Source organism: Ostrinia nubilalis, chromosome 8, assembly GCF_963855985.1.
Source record: "Ostrinia nubilalis chromosome 8, ilOstNubi1.1, whole genome shotgun sequence".
NCBI lineage: Eukaryota > Metazoa > Arthropoda > Insecta > Lepidoptera > Crambidae > Ostrinia > Ostrinia nubilalis.
Genome location: NC_087095.1, coordinates 4,086,592 through 4,113,921, shown reverse-complemented (window position 1 = coordinate 4,113,921; position 27,330 = coordinate 4,086,592). Strand labels below are relative to the sequence as shown.

General features: G+C 41.0%; 1 protein-coding gene across 2 annotated transcripts in view; it reads right to left on the bottom strand.

The window, feature by feature from the left end:
- The window catches only part of LOC135073750 (cytosolic carboxypeptidase-like protein 5), a 32,607-nt gene continuing 5,277 nt past the window's right edge, over positions 1 to 27,330 (bottom strand). The window contains exons 10-19 of one of the 2 annotated variants that reach the window (XM_063967920.1): positions 26,292 to 26,433; positions 25,832 to 25,915; positions 25,527 to 25,622; positions 22,599 to 22,709; positions 19,869 to 20,025; positions 14,352 to 14,490; positions 11,863 to 12,067; positions 11,004 to 11,060; positions 4,194 to 4,331; positions 1 to 899 (exon numbers count right to left, since the gene is read on the bottom strand). In XM_063967920.1, the coding sequence (XP_063823990.1) occupies positions 267 to 899; positions 4,194 to 4,331; positions 11,004 to 11,060; positions 11,863 to 12,067; positions 14,352 to 14,490; positions 19,869 to 20,025; positions 22,599 to 22,709; positions 25,527 to 25,622; positions 25,832 to 25,915; positions 26,292 to 26,433 (1,762 nt within the window). In that variant the 3' untranslated portion in view covers positions 1 to 266. The remainder of the gene's footprint in view (positions 900 to 4,193; positions 4,332 to 11,003; positions 11,061 to 11,862; positions 12,068 to 14,351; positions 14,491 to 19,868; positions 20,026 to 22,598; positions 22,710 to 25,526; positions 25,623 to 25,831; positions 25,916 to 26,291; positions 26,434 to 27,330) is intronic. The other variant, XM_063967921.1, reaches the window with a different exon arrangement.

The following is a 27,330-nucleotide window of genomic DNA, read 5'->3' as shown; positions in this document are numbered from 1 at the left end:
CGATAGTTCAACAAAAGCGAGATCATCTCAACGATTTTTAGACTTCCACATCACTACCTCACTTGACAACGAATTCTACGTTGTGTCAGCATTCTACAAATATATTGAAAAATGCTTGACGCACGTCCCGAAATTCGTTAAATTGTGGTCAGCGTAGAAATCATCAGACGGTCGCGCTTCCCGCTCCAGCCGTGACGTGATCACGAGCGTGACGTAGACGGAGCGGCTGGGGGCGTGGCGGGGGCGGGGCGGGCGCGCGGGCGGCGCTACAAGCCGGTCTTGAGGCGGATCTTTTTAAGGTGCGGCGGCGGCGGGTTTGATAACGGCCGGCGCTTGGCACCTAATGGGAGAGCCTCGGGATGAGCAGCCAAAGCAGTACCACCAGCTACGTCCTCCCAAGCTCCTAGCATGTCGTCGGAGGAGGAAGAGGCCATGGCGCGGCAGCGGTTGCGGACCGAGCGCGAGAAACTGCGCTTGCTCAGCTTGGCAGACACTAGAGACGCGCGCGGGCTCGACGCGTCGTCGGCTGAGCGACGGCTCACCTTCGCTTTTACCACCCCGCCCACTTGAGTCTTACTCGAGTTCGGCTTGCGAATGGCTAAAATATTGCGCCGTTTGGTGGAGAGCGTCTTCGGCTTGGGCTCGTTCTCAGACAAGTAACGTGTTCGCGAGGGCGTTTTCACGGGTTCGTTCTTCTTGGCGAACTTCATGTTTACGTTGATGATGTCGTGACCGGATCGCTGGGCTAGCACGGGCGGGCTGCGCTTCCTTTCCGAATCGGTTTTCGCTCCGACGTAGGTGTTTTCTTTCCGTTCGTCCGTCACCTTGGCTTTGGAGCGGGCGTAGAGCGGCACTCGCGTGGGCGACGATGTCTTAGGCCGTAATCGGGACATGGTCAACTGGAACGAAACGAGATTTTTGTGGGTGGGATCGTAAGGCGACCTTAACGACTTAGGTCCAGTTTCTAAACTGAGATTTCCAGTTTGAGTGTGCTCATATTCTACTCAAGGATGTTTAATAATATGAAAAATTCACCCTTAATAAGATTGGAAGATGAGCACGCTCAAGCCAAAAACCTCCATTCAGTCAGAAACCTGACCATATTGAAGGTAAAATAATAGCAAGACTATTATTTCTACACTTTTTGTATAATATACATTTTGGCTGTTATGTTATCTTCAGTGCTAAAACAATGACAATTCTGTTTGTGTTTGGCTAATGGAGTAACATCACGGCCGTATTAGTACCAACTAGATGTATGATGTTATTGCATAGTCGCGACAAAACGATTCACTCACGGTTCCTTACCCCGAATATTACGTACTACAAGTACTGGTGTTTGTATATTAGTGGAAATCACTGAAAATTAAAGAAATGTGTTAAAATTGAAAAGAAAAGATGTCTGTGATTTTTATAGAAGCAAAAGTGTAGAGAAGAGACAATAGACAACATTAAGTATTTTTTAAATTAAGTGACATTGAAAGCGTTTCGTGTATCTTAGTAGAAAATAACAGGAGAAGTAAGCTAAGCCAACATCAATGAATTTGTTCAGACTGCAAGATAACTGCATTGTTGCCAGTTTCATTTTGTTGAGTTTCAGAGAAATTCCGAATATTGGGATAGACAATGATAGATTGAATTAGACATTGTATTACGAGGGCTACACGCACGTAGACGGAAAAACATGAATGAAATAACGAAAGGCATGCGGACCAGATTCGCACGCGTGCGAATAAGTAACTATGTAAGTTTTTGTCAACGTGTATCTCATACTGTGTACACTCGCGCACGTAGAGAATTGGGTTCAATTTTATGTAGTGTTTTGAGTTACTGATAGATGTCGCTGTGTGTAGTTTGAATCGCGGTATTACGTTTTTGACGGCCCATACATATAGTCTTTTGTTCGGAATAAATGAGACTTTCTACTGGAATCTTGGTTTTATTCAAGTTACTACCTGTGGTTTTTTTGGGATTTGTACAAACTGTGATGTATGATGATGTAGTGTAGGTATACTGTGATTATGATCTGGGGGCGTAGTGTGAGTTTACTTCAAACGCATTAATTTGATATCGACTGTTTAAAAAAGTGAAATTAAATGTATGACGGATTGCACAGCGCCCTTAGCGGAATCTTTCAACGACTAAAATTTTCATGCATATTTAACGCAGTCGATGTCGAATGCTTTTGATGTAAACTCACACTACGCACCAGCGTTGCCAGACGTCCCGATTTTTAAAACAAATTTAAATGTCCCGCGCGGGACAGGCTCGGTCCCGCTTTTCGGAGAGAGACACTCACTTCACCAGACTATTGTTTGAAACGCCATATTATTCTAAAGAATAAGACTTTTTAATTTTTTTTCTTTTTTTATTCAAACAACGAATTTAACGATAGAGTAAATCTGATTAAAAATATTATCTTTTTGTTAAAATACATTTTCTATGGCTACTTTTGTCACGTAAACGTAATTTTAAATCAAATAAGAAGATAAATATTTGAAAGCCTTTGATTATACAGGGTGTTAGGTAAATGGGTATATGAGCCGACACTAGCCCATGTTAACATGGGCATATAAATGGTATGGTGAAGTCAGAAAATTGGGTTAGGTATTATCTGGCCCACCGAAAATCTGGTCCGCGGACCAGTTAATAACTTTTTAAAATACTAGTCTTCATCTCGTCCGTAGCTCCGGGCCAGATAATACCTGTAAAATCACTAGGGTCTATCTCGCCCAATCTATAGTGAGATTTAACAATCTGTTCTTAGTTAAAGGATTCGTGATAAATGGTTAGTTAAATAGCCAAATGCAAATTTCAAGCCCTTAAAATTTTAAACTAGGTAATGACTTAAAAAAAATGGTCTGATTGATCCCAGAGGTGAGCCCAAAGTGAGGTCTTTTTTCAAGTCACATTTATGGTATATGTTAATCATTTATTAAGAAATTAAATGTTATTCTCTTTTAGGATATTTATTGGGCTTTCAAATAACACCAATTAGTTGGGGCACTGTGATTATGTCAGAAGAAAATCTTTAAAGTTCTCGTCGCGGAAGGTGCGGTTTATTTGATGTTGAGTATAGTTTGGATATGTCTGTCAGTCTGTCCGAGGTTTTGCTTGGAAACTATTGAGAATAGAGAGCTGTTATTTTGTGGAGGTGTGTATATTAATCACGCCGACAAAAAGATAAAATAAAATTTTTAGTTTAGCTCCCCTACATGTAGTGGGGGTGTTTTTTTTTTTTTCATCTTCTACCTCATCGTGTGGGGTATCGTTAGATAGAACTTTTTGGTTTATTACTATTTTTCCTATTAGGGATCCGTTTGCAAGTGTTTAAAGTTTAAAGTGTCAATTTTTGTTCGAGTAGGGCCTACTTTTAAAGATTGCAGTTTTTTTGTTATAAGCATAAAAGTAAAGTCAATTCGTTCGACTGCTAAAAGAATATGCAATAATTGACTTCAAAAAGTCTATCAAAAACTCTCATTGAAATCTTTATGAAACACTTGAAACATAAAAAGCATGCTTGTTTTAAATTTTTCAATGTTATAAAAAATAGACCGTGAACATACCTTTTTTTTCCACTTTTTAGATGCACTAAGTCATTACCTAGTTTAAAATTTTAAGGGCTTGAAATTTGAATTTGGCTATTTAACTAACCATTTATCACGAATCCTTTAACTAAGAACAGATTGTTAAATCTCACTATAGATTGGGCGAGTTATACCCTAGTGATTTTACAGGTATTATCTGGCCCGGAGCTTCGGACGAGATGAAGACTAGTATTTTAAAAAGTTATTAACTGGTCCGCGGACCAGATTTTCGGTGGGCCAGATAATACCTAACCCAGAAAATTGATATCTTCATTTAAATTATTTTAATTTTCATACAAATCAGATTTTATAAAATTTATTTTGTATGAAAATTAAAAAAAAAAAATTATGATATCAAATTTCTGACTTCACCATACCATTTATATGACCATGTTAACATGGGCTAGTGTCGGCTCATATACCCATTTACCTAACACCCTGTATACGTTTTTTTACTATGTCCCGCTTCTGACGGAAGAATCCCGCTTTTTTTACTCAAAAAGTACCAAAGTCCCGACTTGGCGAAAAAAAAAAACTGGCAACGCTGCTACGCACAGAGCATTGGAAGTGTATGCGCGACTGTGATTGTGATGTGTCGCGTGTTACCTGCGGTCGCATGGTGCGCGTGTGTGCGCGCAGCCACTCGCGCACGGCGCTGAGGTTGCGGTGCTCGGAGCACGGGATGCGTGAGTTGGGATGCGCGCCCGTCAGGTCCAGGATCGACGCGCCCAGCGACCGGCCCACCTGGTGTCATAGATCGATGTACTATATGTTGCAAGGGAATATGAACGCTAATGCTGGATTTCTATATTCAATCCTAATCCAAATTATACGGATTTGGATTGTCAACTGTCAAATTTTAATATGTTTTTGGCCAAAATATCTGCGGTTTTTGATGTTTTTACATTTTTATATTGTTTATTAGTATATTTAAACAATATTAAAGTGTAAAAGCATCGAAAATTTTGGAAATGTAATCTAAAACTGAATTCAATTTGACAGTTGTAATCCGGATTTGGACAAGGATTGAATATGGGAATCGGGCGTAAGGCGAACTACTGTTGGTTCAGGATTGATGGGCCGAGCGAGCGGCTCATCTAGTCATATATCGCTGTATTATTATACTTGTTTACAAGGAAAATGAACGCTAAGGCGAACTACAGTGGACTTAGAATCTCAGGTCCAAGATTGATGCGCCGAGCAAGCGGCCCACATGGAGTCATAGAACACTGTACCATGTGTTTGTAGGGACAATGAACGCTAAAGTAAAGAGTAACTACTACTGTTGATTCAGGATTATTGCGCCCAGCCCATGATTAGAGCGGCCCACCTGCAGTCATATCATATCGCTGTACTGCGTTTGCGAGGGAAAATGAACGCTAAAGTAACTACTGTTGGTTCAGGATCGACGCGCCCAACGAGCGGCCCACCTGGTGTCATACAACGCTGTACTAGGTTGCAAGGGAATATGGAACGCTAAAGTAAAGAGTAACTACTACTGTTGGTTCAGGATTGTTGCGCCCAGCCCATGATTAGAGCGGCCCACCTGCAGTCATATCATATCGCTGTACTGCGTTTGCGAGGGAAAATGAACGCTAAAGTAACTACTGTTGGTTCAGGATCGACGCGCCCAACGAGCGGCCCACCTGGTGTCATACCACGCTGTACTATAGGTTGCAAGGGAATATGAACGCTAAGGCGAACTACTGTTGGTTTATTTTACTTAAATCTCAGGTCCGAGATCGACGCGCCCAGTGAGCGGCCCACCTGATGTCATACAGCGATGTATTATGGTGTAAGGGAATATAAACGATAAGGCGAACTACTGTTAGTTCAGGATTGATGGGCCGAGCGAGCGGCCCACCTGGTGTCATAGATCGATGTACTATAGGTTGCAGGGGACAATGAACGCTAAGGCGAACTACTGTTGGTTCAGGATTGATGGGCCGAGCGAGCGGCTCACCTAGTCATATATCGCTGTATTATTATACTTGTTTACAAGGAAAATGAACACTAAGGCGAACTACAGTGGGCTTAAAATCTCAGGTCCAAGATTGATGCGCCGAGCGAGCGGCCCACATGGAGTCATAGAACACTGTACCATGTGTTTGTAGGGACAATGAACGCTAAAGTAAAGAGTAACTACTACTGTTGGTTCAGGATTGTTGCGCCCAGCCCATTATTAGAGCGGCCCACCTGCAGTCATATCATATCGCTGTACTGCGTTTGCGAGGGAAAATGAACGCTAAAGTAATTACTGTTGGTTCAGGATCGACGCGCCCAACGAGCGGCCCACCTGGTGTCATACAACGCTGTACTATACGTTGCAAGGGAATATGAACGCTAAGGCGAACTACAGTTGGTTTATTTTACTTAAATCTCAGGTCCGAGATTGATGCGCCCAGCGAGCGGCCCAACTGGTGTCATAGATCGATGTACTATAGGTTGCAGGGGACAATGAACGCTAAGGCGAACTACTGTTGGTTTAAAGTCTCAGGCAGGTCCAGGATCGACACGCCCAGCGAGCGGCCCACCTGGTGTCATAGATCGATGTACTATAGGTTGCAGGGGACAATGAACGCTAAGGCGAGCTACTGTTGGTTTATTTTACTTAAATCTCAGGTCCAAGATTGATGCGCCGAGCAAGCGGCCCACCTGGAGTCATAGAACGCTACCGTACCATGCGATAGCGAGGAACAATGAACGCTAAAGTAAAGAGTAACTACTACTGTTGGTTCAGGATTATTGCGCCCAGCCCATGATTAGAGCGGCCCACCTGCAGTCATATCGCTGTACTGCGTTTGCGAGGGAAAATGAACGCTAAAGTAACTACTGTTGGTTCAGGATCGACGCGCCCAACGAGCGGCCCACTTGGTGTCATACAACGCTGTACTATACGTTGCAAGGGAATATGAACGCTAAGGCGAACTACTGTTGGTTTAAAGTTAAAGTCTCAGGCAGGTCCAGGATCGACGCGCCGAGTGAGCGGCCCACCTGATGTCATACAGCGATGTATTATGGTGTAGTAAGGGAATATGAACGCTAAGGCGAACTACTGTTGGTTCAGGATTGATGGGCCGAGCGAGCGGTTCACCTAGTCATATATCGCTGTATTATTATACTTGTTTACAAGGAAAATGCAGAATTGCCAAAATCAAGTGGCAGTGGGCGGGGCACATAGCTCGTAGAGACGATGGCCGTTGGGGCAGGAAAGTTCTCGAGTGGCGACCACGGGCTGGAAGACGTAGCGTGGGCAGGCCTCCTACTAGGTGGACCGACGATCTGGTGAAGGTCACGGGAAGAGCCTGGATGCGGGCACCGCAGGACCGTTCATTGTGGAAAACCTTGGGGGAGGCCTTTGTCCAGCAGTGGACGTCATTTGGCTGAAAACGAACGAACGAACGAACAAGGAAAATGAACGCTAAGGCGAACTACAGTGGGCTCAAAATCTCAGGTCCAAGATTGATGCGCCAAGCAAGCGGCCCACATGGAGTCATAGAACACTGTACCATGTGATAGCGAGGGAAAATGAACGCTAAGGCAAACTGCTGTTGGCTTAAAATCTCAGGTTCAGAAAAGATGCGCCGAGCGAGCGGCCCACCTGGAGTCATATATCGTTGTAGTAAGTATATTATGTTGCAAGGGAATATGAACGCTAAGGCGAACTACTGTTGGTTCAGGATTGATGGGCCGAGCGAGCGGCTCACCTAGTCATATATCGCTGTATTATTATACTTGTTTACAAGGAAAATGAACGCTAAGGCGAACTACAGTGGGCTTAAAATCTCAGGTCTAAGATTGTTGCGCCGAGCGAGCGGCCCACCTGGTGTCATAGATCGATGTACTATATGTTGCAAGGGAATATGAACGCTAAGGCGAACTACTGTTGGTTCAGGATTGATGGGCCGAGCGAGCGGCCCACCTGGAGTCATACAACGCTGTACTATACGTTGCAAGGGAATATGAACGCTAAGGCGAGCTACTGTTGGTTTATTTTACTTAAATCTCAGGTCCGAGATTGATGCGCCCAGCGAGCGGCCCACCTGATGTCATACAGCGATGTATTATGGTGTAAGGGAATATAAACGATAAGGCGAACTACTGTTAGTTCAGGATTGATGGGCCGAGCGAGCGGCCCACCTGGTGTCATAGATCGATGTACTATAAGTTGCAGGGGACAATGAACGCTAAGGCGAACTACTGTTGGTTCAGGATTGATGGGCCGAGCGAGCGGCTCACCTAGTCATATATCGCTGTATTATTATACTTGTTTACAAGGAAAATGAACACTAAGGCGAACTACAGTGGGCTTAAAATCTCAGGTCCAAGATTGATGCGCCGAGCGAGCGGCCCACATGGAGTCATAGAACACTGTACCATGTGTTTGTAGGGACAATGAACGCTAAAGTAAAGAGTAACTACTACTGTTGGTTCAGGATTGTTGCGCCCAGCCCATTATTAGAGCGGCCCACCTGCAGTCATATCATATCGCTGTACTGCGTTTGCGAGGGAAAATGAACGCTAAAGTAATTACTGTTGGTTCAGGATCGACGCGCCCAACGAGCGGCCCACCTGGTGTCATACAACGCTGTACTATACGTTGCAAGGGAATATGAACGCTAAGGCGAGCTACTGTTGGTTTATTTTACTTAAATCTCAGGTCCGAGATTGATGCGCCCAGCGAGCGGCCCACCTGATGTCATACAGCGATGTATTATGGTGTAAGGGAATATAAACGATAAGGCGAACTACTGTTAGTTCAGGATTGATGGGCCGAGCGAGCGGCCCACCTGGTGTCATAGATCGATGTACTATAAGTTGCAGGGGACAATGAACGCTAAGGCGAACTACTGTTGGTTCAGGATTGATGGGCCGAGCGAGCGGCTCACCTAGTCATATATCGCTGTATTATTATACTTGTTTACAAGAAAAATGAACACTAAGGCGAACTACAGTGGGCTTAAAATCTCAGGTCCAAGATTGATGCGCCAAGCAAGCGGCCCACCTGGTGTCATATAACGCTGTACTATAGGTTGTTGTCATAGGTTTCAAGGGAATATGAATGCTAAGGCGAACTACAGTAGGTTTATTTTACTTAAATCTCAGGTCTGAGATTGATGCGCCGAGCGAGCGGCCCACCTGGTGTCATAGATCGATGTACTAGGTTGCAAGGGAATATGAACGCTAAGGCGAGCTACTGTTGGTTTATTTTACTTAAATCTCAGGTCCGAGATTGATGCGCCCAGCGAGCGGCCCACCTGATGTCATACAGCGATGTATTATGGTGTAAGGGAATATAAACGATAAGGCGAACTACTGTTAGTTCAGGATTGATGGGCCGAGCGAGCGGCCCACCTGGTGTCATAGATCGATGTACTATAGGTTGCAGGGGACAATGAACGCTAAGGCGAACTACTGTTGGTTCAGGATTGATGGGCCGAGCGAGCGGCCCACCTGATGTCATACAGCGATGTATTATGGTGTAGTAAGGGAATATGAACGCTAAGGCGAACTACTGTTGGTTTAAAGTCTCAGGCAGGTCCAGGATCGACGCGCCCAGCGAGCGGCCCACCTGGTGTCATAGATCGATGTACTATAGGTTGCAGGGGACAATGAACGCTAAGGCGAACTACTGTTGGTTCAGGATTGATGGGCCGAGCGAGCGGCCCACCTGATGTCATACAGCGATGTATTATGGTGTAGTAAGGGAATATGAACGCTAAGGCGAACTACTGTTGGTTTAAAGTCTCAGGCAGGTCCAGGATCGACGCGCCCAGCGAGCGGCCCACCTGGTGTCATAGATCGATGTACTAGGTTGCAGGGGAATATGAACGCTAATGCTGGATTTCTATATTCAATCCTAATCCAAATTATACGGATTTGGATTGTCAACTGTCAAATTTTAATATGTTTTTGGCCAAAATATCTGCGGTTTTTGATGTTTTTACATTTTTATATTGTTTATTAGTATATTTAAACGATATTAAAGTGTAAAAGCATCGAAAATTTTGGAAATGTAATCTAAAACTGAATTCAATTTGACAGTTCTTTGTAATCCGGATTTGGACAAGGATTGAATATGGGAATCGGGCGTAAGGCAAACTACTGTTGGTTCAGGATTGATGGGCCGAGCGAGCGGCTCACCTGGAGTAATATATCGCTGTATTATTATACTTGTTTACAAGGAAAATGAACGCTAAGGCGAACTACAGTGGGCTTAAAATCTCAGGTCCAAGATTGATGCGCCGAGCAAGCGGTCCACCTGGTGTCATAAAACGCTGTACCATGTGTTTGTAGGGATAATGAACGCTAAAGTAAAGAGTAACTACTGCTGTTGGTTCAAGATTGTTGCGCCCAGCCCATGATTAGAGCGGCCCACCTGCAGTCATATCGCTGTACCTACTGTGTTTGCGAAGGAATATGAACGCTAAGGCGAACTACTGTTGGTTTATTTTACTTAAATCTCCTGAGATATAATCTTGGATCTGTCCAAGATTGATGCGCCGAGAGAACGGCCCACCTGCAGCCATACAGCGATGTACCATGTGATTGTAAAGGAACAATAAACGCTAAAGTATGGCGTAACTACTTAGCTCTATTTCTAATCAATGCTTTGCGGCCAATTAGTGATTGCCCAAACTGCTCCTAATAGTTGAAAAGGCGCATCTAACATTTTTTTTTCGGATATTATGAGTTTAAACTCAAGGACAGTGAAGAATTACCCATTTAAATTATTTTGAAACTTTTTTATCTCCGTTTTGACACGGGTTTTGATTTGGTGTTGGATGCACCCTTTTAACGATAGGGGGCAGCATTGTTGAAAATGTTCCTGAACATAGATTAAATCGAAAGCATCTTTCGGTGCGCATTTTTTCTTTACGGCCTACGATAAAACTTGCGCTGGTGCACGAAGCAGGTGCCCCCGCTCCAGAATTCCCACGCGACGAGGTCTGGCTTTCGCTGCGGAGCTCCTGGCGCGCTTGTGGATGGAAAGTGGAAACTCATCGCACGTGTTAGCGCCAGGCTGCGCTACTTATAATATTTTTTGACATAGACTTTGTAGGAATATTAAGTCTGATATGAGTGCTAAAATATTTTTAAAATTCTCAAATTCGTTGTTGACAAGTGCAAAAATGATTTTTATAACGTATTAATGTTGCTCGTTCTGCAAATATTGTCAAAAACAAAATCCGATACGTATCTTAAAAAATAATAATCATAAATCTACAAAAGCAATGCAAAAAATCTGGAGATTTAGTTGCCAATTGTTCAAACCTCACATGAAGTATTTTTGGATCTAATTATTAACAAAACTCCCAATATAACTCAGGAAGCGTTTAAAAAGGGTGAGTAAAATCTACGCTACTGGATGTATGTACATTATTGATTGTTGAATTATTTGTGGCTCAGACAAACCTCGACGGGCGATATCTCGCGGAAATACTCCAGATTCTTTGCCCGACCGTGTCTTACCTGAAAGTCGTTCGGATTGCTAAATGTGTTGAAGTTTAGCGAAAGCTTAATTAATTAAAGTTACATTATGTATGTAATTATGTGCCAGATTTGATGTAATTCGGATATAACCGGTAATTCAGTGAACCAGATTAGTCATAATTTTGACTTTCTTGATAAGTAATTATTCGTAGCAATGCAAAAGATAGCTGTCTGTTATCACATGTTATTTTTCCATCCTGAGATTATAATAATATGGTTATCTCAAGATCAGCCACTTTGTCATCTCACTATTTACTACACAACAAAATCTACAGTTTACGGGTTGCGAACTGAATAACTACCAACAATACTCAATATCTAAGAGTGTTTCACTTTAGGTGTTTTAACTTTAGCAAGTAAAATCACGTTAAATTGAAAGTCTCACGCTCAATGATCTCATACTCAATATCTCGCGCTTTTTTTCTAGGCAGGATTCTACTGTTTGTACAACACAACAGTGGACTATTCATAGTCTTCTATGTCGTCAGTCCACTGAATGGGAGACCAGCCTATATTTTCCATGCGTAGTCGCAAGAGTGGTAGGTCTTCAAGACAAGAGACTTCAAGAATCTTATTTCAAATCAAATCATATATTTTGCGAAAATGGGTTTACTTACATCAGGGTTGTTACCAAAGTCAATTCAATATCTGATATGAGACTATTGGTGTTATTATGTGTCCAGCAAAAACATCAATTTCAGCAACAAGTTAACAAGTTAAGCCACCTAAAGCGAAACCTACTACACAACACATCCGGCACACAAACCTGGAACGGGTTTACCTCTTCGAAGATGTGCGGCGTGTACTTGGGCGGCATTGGCGCGGCGGCGGGCGCGCCCGGCCCGTCCCGCACCGTCGGCGGCAGCACGTTCACCAGCCGGCCCGTGTTGTAGTTGCATTCGAGCGTGTAGGAGCGGACGAGGCCGGTGGCCTTTAGGACGGCCACTCGGCCGGAGCCTTCGCGGGACATGCCGTCGCGACGGTCCCTGGGTGACACGAAACATTAGATTGTACTACACCAGCTAGATGTCTCTTGTCGATGATTTTAAACGTCACAAAGTATGGGCTTAATCGAGGGGGCAGCACGTTCACCAGCCGCCCCGTGTTGTAGTTGCACTCCAGCGTGTAGGAGCGGACGAGGCCGGTGGCCTTTAGGACGGCCACTCGGCCGGAGCCTTCGCGGTACATGCCGTCGCGACGGTCCCTGCGAGAAACGAAACATGCATTCTAGTGTGTAGGAGCGGACGAGACCCGTGGCCTTTAGGACGCAGACAGCCATTTGGCCCCTGGTTGAGATGAAAGATTATATTAGACTACATCAGCCGGGCTAGAATGCGCCTAATACACTCCTATCGATGATTTTAGACGCCAAAATGTATGGGCTCAATCGATTAGGGGGTTGTACGTTGACCAGCCGGCCCGTGTTGTAGTTTCTCGGCCTGATCCTTGGCGGGACATGCCGTCGCGAGCTGCTTATGTTGGACATGTCAATAACTAACATATAGCCTGACCAGGAACATAAAAACCCTCGCCATGTTGCGGAAAACTAATGGTACTAATTTCTTTTAATGGCAACAGTAACTGAAAACTTCATTGACATGTCACCTTGCATGTCAGTCTATTGCTGTCAAAGTGTATTTTAAACGTGCGCAATTGGTTTTATGAGTTAAATTGCTAAAATATTTTTATAGTCGTGAAAGAAAAGTGGTTCACAATGTGTTAAAGTATTTGTCGAAGAGAAATACTAAGGGTTCGGACAATATTTTCATTGAATAATGTTCCGACAAAGGTTGTCAAATTGACTGACATGTTTATCGTATAGTACAGTCCACTATGAAAATTAGCTGTGGTTTGTTTCAACTAGTTACCTATTTTAAAATTTTTTGTCACTTTCTAAGTGTTGAATTTTATGGGATTGGGAAAGAAGTAAGTAAGTAAGCGTTCATGAGCAGACATTGCAGTTGAATATTCAAGTTCTGAATTTGATTATTGATGAATAATAAAATAAATTCTACTAGCTCGATTGATGGTTTCATTTAATTTATTTAAATCAGGCTACCTATAATAATATTTTTTCGTTAATTTATAAAAATATCAAATTAGCCCGTAATCCTGAATCCTGATACATAAAGTTAGCCTATTAATTTAACACAGGTACGACTGTACTCAGTGTTGCACTATCAAATGCAATTGACGCGCCTCTGTGCCAGGGTTTTTATGTTCCTGGTCAGGCTATACATTATATTTTAATATGTCACATTCAAACGTTGGCAACACTACGTCGTCTCCTTCCATTTTCCCTACGAACTAGCACGTTGTTAAGTATCTATAAATAAATACAGAAAATACAAAACTTCTGCGCTTCTTTTCCACCCAAAAAAGTCCTCATCGCGTCCAACTACACACTAAATTATGATCATGATCCTTCGAGCCGGATATTTAGCTGAAAAATAAGAACACCTACAACAGAAATAGAATATGTAGACGCAATGGATATTCCTTGATGAGACTTCATCAATATCGGGTCGCGTCACAGAATATTAATAAGTACTACGTACAGAAGATTTTCTTCGCGAAGGTATTTAAAAAAAAAATATGCTTAATGTCGTTAACAATATGGTGTAATTTAGCTTGTCTCAAGAGTCGACCACTATTCTGTTGACAAACGTCAGTGATCGGTACTGCGCCGAAGCTATAGGGCTGACTTCGGTAAAATGGTGTGTGACGTGAGGTGCCAAACTGCGGAAAATGGCGGAGGAAATACATGAATAAGCATGAATTATATTTTGTTTTATTATTATTTAGGCAGTTAAAAATACTGCACAGTATTAATTACACCACCGTTTTTACATACAGTTTATTGTCTTTACAATGCAAATGGGTGAGGAATACACGTGCGTGCGTCAATACTGGCCCGTGATTGTCCTGTCGATTAGGTACCGCAGGACGGGTAGTCGCGCGTGTTTTGTTTTCGATGAAGACTCGCGGAGATGAACAGTACGGCTAGCACGAAAAACTTTCGACTTCGTATCGTTTGCGTATTCGAATCGCCATCATAAGATTTAGCACGAAAACTATAACAGCGCCCTTGTGAACGTGTCGTAAAGTGAACTTAGTATGAGAAATGGTCGCACGAAACTCATTTTGAGAATCAAAATTGTCACGTTATCGTTTAATTCGAAGGTTGAGTATAGAATTTTGTCGAATACGCAAACGATTCGAAGACGAAAGTTGTTCATGCTAGAGGTACAGGCCTGGTCGCGTACTCACTTGAGGTACATGTTGCGCTCGGTGAAGTTGCACGAGGAGAAGTGGAAGTGCAGGTTGTTGAGCGACATGATGCGCGGCAGCAGCATGCACTCCACCGAGCTGTCCACGTCCTCGAAGTGGTTGCCGTACATGAAGATGCCTGGAGAACCACTTGTTATTCAAACTCTTTGCATTTAAAAATGAGGGTTTCATTAATAAGGGCTATCGATTTTATACTCCACAGTTGGCACCACTGGCGATTCAAATGACTTTTCTACACTAGGGCTATTATGAAGAAACGAATGCGATAATCCTACCGCTTCTGCGCTTACCAGTTGGGACCATTGTCTTCGCCACTAGCAAGTGGTGCAACCGGTGAGCGCTAAAACGATAGCCCTCATTGCGCTCACCAATAGACTATTTGACAGCATTCCCCAATAATTCAAAATCACAACTTTTTTATAAAGACGCTTCATTCTGGTCTTAAAAACTTTAATTAATTTTAAATTATCTGTAAATTAAGATTTTTGGTTTGTCAAATAGTCTATTGACGCCACTAGCGAGTGATAGGACTAACTTTACAGTGGCGCCATCCTAGAGGGTGCAAATGCTATAAACGCTCATGGCTATAGGTTACCTTTCTTGGAGGCGTGTCCGTGCAGGTCGATGTAGAGATACAGGCCGGATTCCGGCTCGCGTACGGCGGCTTCTTTGCCGCTTTCTTGGCGGCGACGCTTACTATGTCATATGCTTGTTTTGTCGTGCTAATAAACCACTAAAAAGCATAGAAACTGGCTCCTTTAGTTACGCCCACGCCTGTAGGTTACTTTTCTTGGAAGCGTGTCCGTGCAGGTCGATATAGAGATATAAGCCGGATTCAGGCTCGTGGCTTCTTCTTGGCTGCTGGCTTCGACTTATTCTTCTTTTGAGGTCTTACTATGTCATGCTAAAAAACCACAAAAAAATAAATACATGCCCATGTTTGTAGGTTACCTTTCTTGGAGGCGTGCCCGTGCAGGTCGATGTAGAGATACAGGCCGGATTTCGGCTCGCGCGGCGGCGGGCGCGGCGCGGGTGGTGGTTTCTTTGCCGCTTTCTTCGACTTGTCCTCCTTTTGAGGCGGCGATGCTTGCTATATCACATAGCTGGGCACCGTTAATCAAATAGTTAACTTCGTTAATCGTTAATCCGTTACTAAAAAAATTAACTTCGTTAAACGTTAAAACGTTACATTTCGGAAGATTTAACGCAAGTTAACGTTAATCGTTAATCCGTTAACATGTGATATTAAGACGAATAAAATACCAATAAATTCGAAAGCTTGTATCCTCTGTAGAATTTATTCCTCTTTTATGTTTGCGCTACAAGCTTTCCAAATTGTTTGAACCTTGCATAATATAAATTGTGGATTTTTAACTTCTTAATTAAGAAAATAAAAATCTAAAAAGAACATATGATGTACATTACTATAAAAACTACCAACGAAAATTGTTTTGAACGAGATCTAGTAAGTAGTTTTTTTTTATTACCTCGTAAATCGTAAACCGCTTACCTATTACCGCGTAATCTTTCATACAAATAACTTAAATTAAAAGAAAAATTTTAATCAATGGTACGGAACCCTTTGTGCGTGAGTCCGACACGTACTTGGCCGGTTTTTTTTTTCGTTTTTAACAACTGCATTTCAGAATAAAAGCTTGTTTTTAAAAATTTTTTTTAAATTATAATTTTATTATACAAGACAAATCCAACAAACCCAAACTCGATAAATTTCCTCCGTTTCGTTTAGGAATTCCTATGGCCACCTCCTCTCCATCATCAGGACCCTGGACATCATCTAGTACTAAAGTGCTCAAAAAGATAAATCCAACGAACCCAAATTCGATGCGATTCCGCCGTTTCATTTAGGAGTTTCTATGGCCGCCTCCTGACTCCATCATCAGACCAGTTCAATGGTACCATAACTGTAGGCAATGTAGGTCGATGGGTGAACGTAGGTGATAAGATGAAATGAAAAGTCTAGGTAGGAATATTGAAAATGCGGCGCGTCCGGGTGTGCGCACAAGTACGTTCGCAGATCACGAGAGTTCGACGACGAGACGACTGGCGGCTAACGGCCGCGCGCGGTGAGCCGCTAGAAGCTTCTGACCATAAAAGGATAGAGGCCTCCGGCCAATCAGCGGGCCGCATTGCTAACGGCTAGCTTGGAATGTTCTAGGCGCGCGATAATAATATTACCTACGCGCGCACCCAAATTCGCTTCTTATTATTTAATGATCCAAAAACACATACACACAGTGTGAGTTCGACATAATGGTCAATAACAGTGTACATTATTATTATTACGATGTAAATATACCCATAGGTTAAGTATTAAACATTCATACATATTTAGTTAATAGATCCCAAGCTACGTAAGTTTACTAGTTATTTAAGGATTAAATTAAGGAGAAAATTAAAATTTATTTATTTTGGTAACATAAAAAAAATCTTATGTAGGTAGTAAGTACTTATTTAGTGGTCTTAATGGAATGATGTTTATTCAAAAATTCGTTAAAATACCTCTGCGCTTGCAAAAATCTTTTATTTCAAACGTAGCAACGAAACGAAGCAAAAAAGTTGACCGCGCTAGTGTTGTAAGTAAGAACCTCGAGTCTTAAAAGTCTTTGTTTCGAAACTTGAGTTTATTTTTAAGACTTCACATGAATCATTGAGCCTTCCGAGTCCTTTCGAGTATTTTAAGTTCTTTGAGCTAGACTGAATCATGACATGAACTTGAGTTGGTGTATACTAATAGGCAATAATGAGTGATTTCATATCATCATCCGTATGTTATATCCTGATTGAAAATAAAATAAATCGCACAATACAAATGTAATATCAATCAAATTGCATTAAACGCAAATAATCGAATCAGAAGTATCCATCTAAAGACTGACGATTTTCTTAATCAAAAAGTTAAAACGGTCCAATAAAATAATAAACACACAGTCCTTATTCATTGCTATTTTATTTTCTTCAAACTTTTAATAAGTAAGATTCCAAGACTCGAGTGTCGTATCGTACAACACTAGCCGGCGCGCGGCGCAGCAAACGAACTTGTCGCCGCCATTAGACACGTGCCGCCGGCCGCCGGCTAGCGCAATGTACAGTCACCAATATAAAATTAAGAAATGCAACAAACTTTTTTTTACTATTCAAATTAAAATTGTGTTTATTGTTAAATCATAGGTACATAAGATAGGTCATAAATAAATACCAAGTTGGAACGGAAATGATTCGGAAATTTTATTTAACTAATTAGGTACCTACCTACCTCATCTACTTTTCTATTGTAATAGAAATGATGACATTAACGATTAATTTAAGAATGGACTTTGACTTAGGATAATTGGAATATCAATACAAACAAATTGAAGAGTTTTATTTGCTTCAATAGTCTAATTTAATGTTTCTACATAAATTGACTAGGCCATTGAATTACCTTCACAAAACAATAAGTTTGATTAATTTTTAATTATTATCTGTTATAGGATATTTTACCATGAAATACTCAACACCACAATTTAGATTCGAATCAATTGAAATCGAAAGCAAGCAGATAAAATCCCAACTAATATTATAAATGCGAAAGTAACTCTGTCTGTCTGTCTGTCTGTTACGCTTTCCCGCTTAAACCTCGCAACCGATTTTGATGAAATTTGGCATAGAGATAGTTTGAGTCCCGGGAAAAAACATAGGATAGTTTTTATCCCGGTTTTTGAAACAGGGACGCGCGCGATAAAGTTTTTCTGTGACAGACAAAATTCCACGCGGGCGAAGCCGCGGGCGGAAAGCTAGTAATAAATAAATAAGTTTATTTTTTGTCGACTGTACGCCTATGCCAACTTTTCGGCTCTTGCTTTGGCGGCGTCGGCGTCTTTGTGTCAACAAAAGGCGTGCGGCTTGTCGGCATTTGTCGGCGCGTGCGCTTTGATTTAATTCAGTTTTTGACTAGCTTTCTTGTGTGAAGGTGCGTTTTGTAGTGCTCGTGAAGTGAACTATGACGCACAGGTGCACAAATGCAAATAAATTTACTAAGACGCGCCTTAAAAATCATGGCCTTTGCTGGTTGATTTTTCGATGGTATCGTGAATCCATTTTACTGTGATCAACATAAGATAATAAGGATAGACAACGATATGAGAGTAGGCCTGCAACATTGAAGTGATAGCTCGCCCAATCAGTTGATCAGCCAATCGGCTATCAGCTGTGACGACTGCTGTGAGGCCTGTGAGTTGTTATGACGTGAGTGTAAACAACAAAAAAGTGTGCAGTGGTAGTGATCGTTATGTGTGTTGTGTCTCGTGTTCCTGTGCAGAATGAATACACTACAGCTTTGTTGTGTGAGTAAAAAATACAGCATGTTCCATTATGTAAGACGCAATGAATTTTTATTTTTGCCAGAAAATGTAACTTTGTAAAATCATTATAAAACACATACCTACTGAAAATTTGGTGAACTTGTTCAGTGTACCGTATAGATGCCCCCATTAAACGGAATGTAGCTAGTTTAGAAGGACCCTGTATAGCCTACATTCAGGCACCATCAGTTACATATTCATACAAATGAAAGGCAAATCTAATAAGATAGTAAATTAGTTTCATAAGTAGCCATTTTAATTAATAATATTTAAATCTAGCTAACTTGTACCTACTCTAGGTGGCCATCGTCAACAATAACATTGCATTGTCATCGTACCTACTTACATAAGTATACCATACAGCTTAATCGGTTGAGAACTGAGGTGGAATTGTGTAAAGCAATCGTAATCATTTGACAGTTCATAACGTACGATAAAGTCAGTTATACAAAGCGTTTGACAGAATAATCGTACGTTATGAACTGTCAAATTATAACGATTGCTTTACACAATTCCACCTCTGGTCGTAAAATTCAGTTGTAAATAAATAAAATAATGCATTTTAATATATCGTTGCGTTAGTGATCTGATTACAAAAACTGTTGCTTTGGGTTCTGGAAGTTCTGGAAGCCCGAACGTACTTGTCAAAACGCGTTTTTCAGCGTGCCTGCTGTATCTTTTTGATAAATAGTAGGTACTGGATTAACGATTAACGGACTTAGGATACTTTAACGGAAGTTAACGAGTCCGTTAACAATTTTTAAAGTTAACTTAAAAGTTAATCCGTTAATAGAAATGTTAACTTCGTTAATTAACGATTAACGGATTAACGAGTTAATGCCCAGCTATGCTATATCATACTAAAGCCTGGTCCGTGAGCACGTAGAATCCCGTCCAATGACCCCAAGCTACCCATCCTTATCGCTCGCGCGTAATTATATTGCTGTCGCGACTGTGCGACGCGCGCCCGCAGTGAGTGTGCGAGCGCGACAGCAACATAATTACGCGCGAGCGACAAGGATGGGCAGCTTGGGGTCATTGGACGGGATTCTACGTGCTCACGGACCAGGCTTTAGTAAAACACTAAAAAGCATGGAAGCTGGCTCCCCTAGTTACGGCCACGTCTATAGGTTACCTTTCTTGGAGGCGTGCCCGTGCAGGTCGATGTAGAGATATAAGCCGGATTCCGGCTCGCGCGGCGGCGGGCGCGGCGCGGGCGCGGGCGGCGGTTTCTTTGCCGCTTTCTTGGCGGCCGGCTTGGACTTGTCGTCCTTTTGGGGCGGCGACACTTGCTGTAATAATATCCGTACATTATTAATCGTCGTCATTTGCTCAATGCCTTTACTCAATTTTTGTGTGAATTCTTCTAACTAAAGAAAATGAACAAATAATATAAAGTCTTGAGTCTAATATAGTTTTTTAAACGATAAGCGAAAGATCATCCAAAGATAAGCAAAGTCTCTTTTCTACAGGCAATGTTTTTAAAAACTCTTATAATTAATATTTTGTTCATTGAACTTATTTATAAACAAGAGGATGTTGGCTCTTTTTCTCGCTGAACATTATTAATTTCTAATATCTAATTTTTATTCTTTAAATGACTAACCGTATTTGAAATTTGACATTAGAGCAAAAATTTCAATAACAGCAGTAACATAAGATAATTGAATAAAAACTTAGCCTAAATACAAGAAACTTAAACGGTACTATGAAATTATTTGGTTAGTAACAATTATGTTAATTAAGGTAGGTAGTATACCTAAACTAGAGTCTGTTCGCCGAGAGTTGATAAAAAAAATTTAATATCCGAGGTTCTAAACTCATTATAAATTGCGGCCCGCTAATTATTTTTGTCGATATAATGAAAAAGTTGGTAGATAATCATTATTATCTCTTTTAAATTTACGGGAATTATTCCGGTTAGGGCATACGTGGGGATACGGATCAAACACGTGGCGTCCATGTGTTGGATAAAAAGTATTTCATTATTATCAAGTGGCTTATAGTGTATCCCAATGTTGGGCAAAGCCCTACCCACTGTCATACGTCATTTCGGTCTTATGTAAAATAAATCTATTCCGTTTCACACATTGCGGCCCGCCGGCCGGGGCGCTTGACGACAGCTGCGTGGCTCGTACCATGGTACTCAGTGCGCGTTGTGACAAACGACGCCCGCCATACAGAATGCGATAATTAAGCGACAGTCGCTATTGCAAGACATTTCATAATATTTATCAACTCTCGGCGAACAGACTTTAAGCTATATTCCGGGGTAGTTTCCGTTACTCTGCAACAAAGTGCTGGAACAATATTCACCTATTAGAAATTCTGCAACAGTTTTTACTTTCCGTGTAAAATACAAGAAATATTTATTAAACTTGCAAAAGCTGAAGTAAGAATACCGGTACTTAACATTCTGCCCCCTACTGATGTTATTCGCGGGCGAAGTTGCGGGAAGGCCTAGTGTAATTGAGTCACACATAATCTATAAGGGTCATTCCATAAAAATCTGTATATTTTCGACGTCATTTTGTCCGTAACTTTTTTAAGATGCTTTTGAATACTTTATTAGTGTAAATTATTGTTTATTAATTAATTATGTTATGTCTAAAAGGGCCAGTCACTTTATGCTTTATTTTAGGATAAATTATAATTTTAAATTTTTTCATACTACATTACTCCTATATGACTTCTAATAAAGTATAAAACTTTTAACCTTAACATTTATAGATAAGTTAATACACATAATGTAGTTATTTTGTTACTATCACTATATAAAAAACATCATTCCCTAACTAGTAATTTAGTCCCAAGTGCCGTTTAAAGCTAGGGCCTGACGCTCTAGGGATTGATGATTTGGAGTAAAACTTAACACAAATGCAGATTAACTTTTTATTATAAGATGCTTAATACGATGTGCCGAAAATAGCCAAAAAACCACACGTAAATACTATTAAATTATATACAATTTCCTATTATAATCAATAAAGCTACTCAACTAGGGACTGACGAAGTGACTGGATTAATACATGTTTCGGTAACAACTGGCACGTTTGCACTAATTCGAAAAACGGCTACCGCAAAGCCAGTATGGTCTGAGGATAACTTCGTATCGTACTTTAAACTCAACTAAATGTCATTCACTCTAATTACATATTAAAGCGCAAAATTATAAAATCAGTGCGTGGCAAGGGAATGACGCTAAAAACTGTAGACTCTTTTTCAACTAAAGAAAATCAAATTATTGTTTATTGAAACCGCAAAATATTAATAGAATTTGGTGTAATATACATTTAAATAGATTATTCGTTAATTAAAACAAAGGATAAAGTTGATGTTTTTATAAATGTGGGTCCCAAAACACAAACTTTTGGAGTACGGACATGCCTAGGGAATGACGTTTTGAGTCATTCAAAAGGAATTTAAGATGTTTTAAAAATAGTTTTAAAAAAATATAAATGGGTGATGAATAAAGTACATTGCGAGCTGTTATTTAACAATTTTGGAATAAAATATTAACAAATATTTCATGTGAAATGTGGCGCGGACTAAGAGTTGACATATTTTTGTGGAATGACCCATAAGTATGCGTCGGCTGTCTGTGTGCTGAGGCTATGCGCCTTCTTTTCCTCTGCAAATGGACTCCGCAGAATACCAGTCGCCGTGACGAGCTCTGCGCCGTCACTGCCTTTACTGAGCGGAGCCCAATTTGGTACCAAAATTATAATTATTTTTTTTGATTTTATATATTTTTTGTTTTGTATTAGAATAAGTTAAATATTGTGTAGGTTTTTAAGAAGTGCATGTAATTTGGTGCCAAATAAACATTTTTTCTTTCTTCTTTCTTTCTATAAAAAGTGCTTACCACGGGCGGGTCGGGCGGCGGCGGCGCGTGCTTGGCGTCGTGCGCGTGCGGCTCGCCGCTGTCGCCCGCCGACACCGCCACGCTGGCCGTCGACACCGCGTCGCACAGCTTCTGCACCAAACATCCAGTTAGCAACATGCACTAAAATCGATATAACGACACGAGAGAGAATCGTTCGACGTTGTAGCACAGAATAATAATAAGTACTACGTACAGAAGTTTTACTTCGCGAAGGTATTTAAAAAAATGTATGCTCAATGTCATTAACAATATGGTGTAATTTAGCCTGTCTCAAGAGTCAAGCACCATTTTGTTGACAAACGTCAGTGATCGACACTGCGCCGAAGCTATAGGGCTTGTCGAATAGTATCCTGTAGGTGGGCCATCGTGCGTGTTTTGTTTTCGATGTAAAGTTAAACTCGCGGAGATGAACAGGCCTGACCAAACATCCAGTTACCAACATGCACTAAAATCGATATAACGACACGAGAGAGAATCGTTCGACGTTGTAGCACAGAATAATAATAAGTACTACCAGGCCTGTTCATCTCCGCGAGTTTACATCGAAAACAAAACACGCACGATTGCCCCCTACAAGAGTACTATTCGACAAGGCCTCACATACGAGCGAACATTGACTCACGCACGCGTATTCTTGTGTATGATGGAAAAAAATAAAGAAAATGGTGTACTAAATACTGTGCAGTATTTAACTGCCTAAATAATAATAAAAACACAGAATGTACTTTTTTAAGTTGCCTGAAGACACTGAGAGGTAAATAAGTAGTTAATATTATTCATGATAATTCATGCTAAATCATGTATTTCCTCCGCCATTTTCTGCAGATTGGCACCTCACGTCACATCATTTTACCGAAGTCAGCCCTATAGCTTCGGCGCAGTACCGATCACTGACGTTTGTCAACAAAACTTCTGACAAACTTGCTTGACTCTTGAGACAAGCTAAATTACACCATATTGTTAATGACATTGAGCATACATTTTTTTAAATACTTTCGCGAAGTAAAACTTCTGTACGTAGTACTTATTATTATTCTGTGGTACTACGTACAGAAGTTTTACTCTTGAGACAAGCTAAATTACACCATATTGTTAATGACATTGAGCATACATTTTTTTGAATACTTTCGCGAAGTAAAACTTCTGTACGTAGTACTTATTATTATTCTGTGGTACTACGTACAGAAGTTTTACTTCGCGAAGGTATTTAAAAAAATGTATGCTCAATGTCATTAACAATATGGTGTAATTTAGCCTGTCTCAAGAGTCAAGCACCATTTTGTTGACAAACGTCAGTGATCGGCACTGCGCCGAAGCTATAGGGCTTGTCGAATAGTAGGGGAGAGTTCGGTATATTGGACCGCCGGGTAAATTGTACCACCCTCATATTTCGTAAAGTATTTATTGAATGTCTGTAATTGCAACACTCAGCGATACACAACTAAAATCAATTAATATCGGCCATGTGGTTTTTGCCGTGACAACAAACACGTGTGTTTTATTTTGAAAAGTATTTTTTCATTGTTTTCTAGTAACTTTTGACAATACATGTTTAGATTGTAATTTTGTTAAATTTAATCACAGGGTGTTTCTAATACATTATTTAGAAGCGTAAATTAGTGTGGATTACAATTATTTGAAACATTTTTCGGTATTTATAAGCCATATTTTTTACGGATTTTTTAAAAGCACTATCACCTAGTCGGCTAAATTGTACCACATCAAGTTGTATGGAACTTTACCAAAGAATTTTGAAATTTTTTTTAGTAAATCATATTTTGAAGTTATAATAGCGTAGTTATGTTTGACTAACAATAAATGAAAGCAAAAGACTGGCAAAGTAGATTAGGTACAAGTGTGCGTTACGTTAATTGGAATTACAAAACTTGTACTCAAAATCGTGATAACGTGTAAAACAATATCGATTGTCTATGTTATTAACTACTGTTCCTCTTCGTTTCCTAATTTGTTAAGAATGTATCGTATAATATTTTGCCATAGTTTTTTTATAGGCTTGAAATTTATTGAAATCCAATTTAGTAACCCTGTGGTACAAATTATCGAACCGGTTGGCTAAATTGGACCGAAGCTCTGAACTCGTACTTTGTTGATTTGTGCTAAATATACAACAATCATGTTAATTAATACTTATGAAATAGTAAGTTGAATAATGTATCTTTTATTATATACCATGGAAATTAGCAAAAACAAAAGAAAACTATGTGTAAAATGGGATTGAAAAAAACTGGTCCAAATTAGCGGACTCTCCCTTATCCTGTAGGTGGGCCATCGTGCGTGTTTTGTTTTCGATGTAAAGTTAAACTCGCGGAGATGAACAGGCCTGACCAAACATCCAGTTACCAACATGCACTAAAATCGATATAACGACACGAGAGAGAATCGTTCGACGTTGTAGAGAGTGGACGGTAAATGGAGAGACACAAGTGGATAGAAATGTAGGTAAATCAACTAGAGTCAAGCAAATTCGATGTTATAAGGAGTTTGTCGTTAAATCGAGTGTTTACACTGTTGATTTGATGGTTTCAGATTAAGGCTGAGTTGCACCACCTAACTTTGACCGTAACTTTGACGATAAATCGGTGCTTTTTGTACGGATTCTGACAGATTTTTGACGATTGTCAAAGTTAAAGGAAGATGGTGCAACCCAGCCTTAGAAAACTAAAATATGTTAACAAAATTAACGTCGATCGGTTGCTTAAATAAATACTTCTTTACAAAGCGTCACAAGTCTGTGTTCCCGATAATTAAGACAGAATTCCACGTATACGGTTTCAAAATCTTTCAGTTATAAGAAAATGCATTGAAAAAAAAAGAATCAAGCCGTGCAAGCTATCTCAAAATCTACATCACATACAGCGTAAAATAAAATCCAATGAAATTACTCACAACTTCCTCGTTATATTCTGTGATGACATATTTCTTGAAGCAGTTAGTGCAGAAATAAATCGTGTCGTCCTTCTCACCAGGTTCGACTTCGTGCATCTGCAACAGTGAATTTTCATATTGGAACTATTTCGCTGTACTTTGTGATTGGAAAATAATGTAACGACAAACTATTGACCGATCTACATCGAAGACTCGACCTAAATACACATCTATAGAACTTTTCTACGTTTTTCATACATTTTATTCACAAGTACCTACAAGACAATGTCATACATCTATCACAACAACATTGCAATAGGACATACGGATCGTTCTTGCTCGTCAATCTGCTGCTTTTGATGTTCCCTGTATTCTTCAATGTTGTGACTTTTGAGACTGTCTTGACGCAGCTAATAAAGAAAAACATTCATAATTATCATCGCCTCTAGATTTCTAAGGTAGGTAAACCCTTGAAAGAGGTGTCAGAAACGAGATGACCGTGAGTAAGTCTATCTATTGATTCATCCCTACAGCACCTCTATAGTGGCTCGTAAAGTCAAAGCCCTGAGAAGTTCTTAAACTTCCCGCCAGGCACTAGGCAGAGGCGACTGTCGGTCTGTATAACCCATGCCATGTAGCACCTAGTTGTGTGTAATCATCAACCTAGTGTCTTCTAGTAATGCTAGGGCCCCCCAAGACCGCACTATAGGTAAAGCCCCCTCTAATAGGGGCTCGATAACCTGAAACTTTTTTAACTCCTATAAAAGAAACTTCGCCGTCACTCACCATGGAGGCGCTGTAGCCGGGCACCATGGCGGCGATGCCGGGCATGGTGTCCTCCAGCTCGCTGACGGCGCGCCGGCACTCCTGGCACCAGCCCATGCGTACGTTGGACAGCCGCGATTCTTTGCCGCCTAGCGAGCTGTCCCTGCGATAAGCAGACGTATGACTACGTTAATAGCTGCGGCCACAACGGGCGCCTGGGCTCGTGAGCAAAGCTTGTCATCCTGCTCACTTAAGAGCAGGGTGAGCAGGATGACAAGCGTGCCCGCGAGCCTATGCGTCCGGTGTGGACACGGCTATTGGGGTTTCACTTTAGGTGCAATAATTAAGCTTCAACTACACCAACGCTTGTAGATCGCCATCGCCGGCGCGATCCAAGGCCAATGACAGATCGCGTGAACTGTCATAGGTCGCTGGACCTGTCATTGGCCTTTGATAGCGATACCGATCTGCAAGCTTGGTGTGGTTGAAGCATTAGCAAACTGAAAATGGAATCGAGCCACAAAATGTTTACATTTTCACGAACCGATAACTTCTTAGGATTGATATTGATATTTGGTCGGTTTTCCTTATAGCTCGCAAGTAGAAAAATACAAAACAACACAACTTAATTGTGCTATAACGAGCGGATGGCAAACATAACCTAAATAAGAAGAACATACTCTACTTATTTTAATACTCCCGAAGTCATGCAACCAACCACCACTGCTTCCACAAAATGGAAGTGAATATATCACGAAAGTCCTGAGAAAACTAATCAATTCTATAGATTGTTTCATCCACGAAGACGCGCCCCACCAATTTTTGGTCGAGGGAAGCGTGGGGCGTGGGGTGTTTGATCCGGGCAATCCGAGCGTCATTATTGTAGTGTGCGAGTGCACTCATGGATAATTTAGCGTGTACCGATAACACTTAAATATTAGCGGAAGAATGGTGGGGCGCGTCTTCGTGGATGAATCGATCTATACCAGTGGTTCTTAACCTTTAAGTCATGAGGGACCATTTTACCAAATTTCTGTCTTGTCAGGGACCACCCCATGAT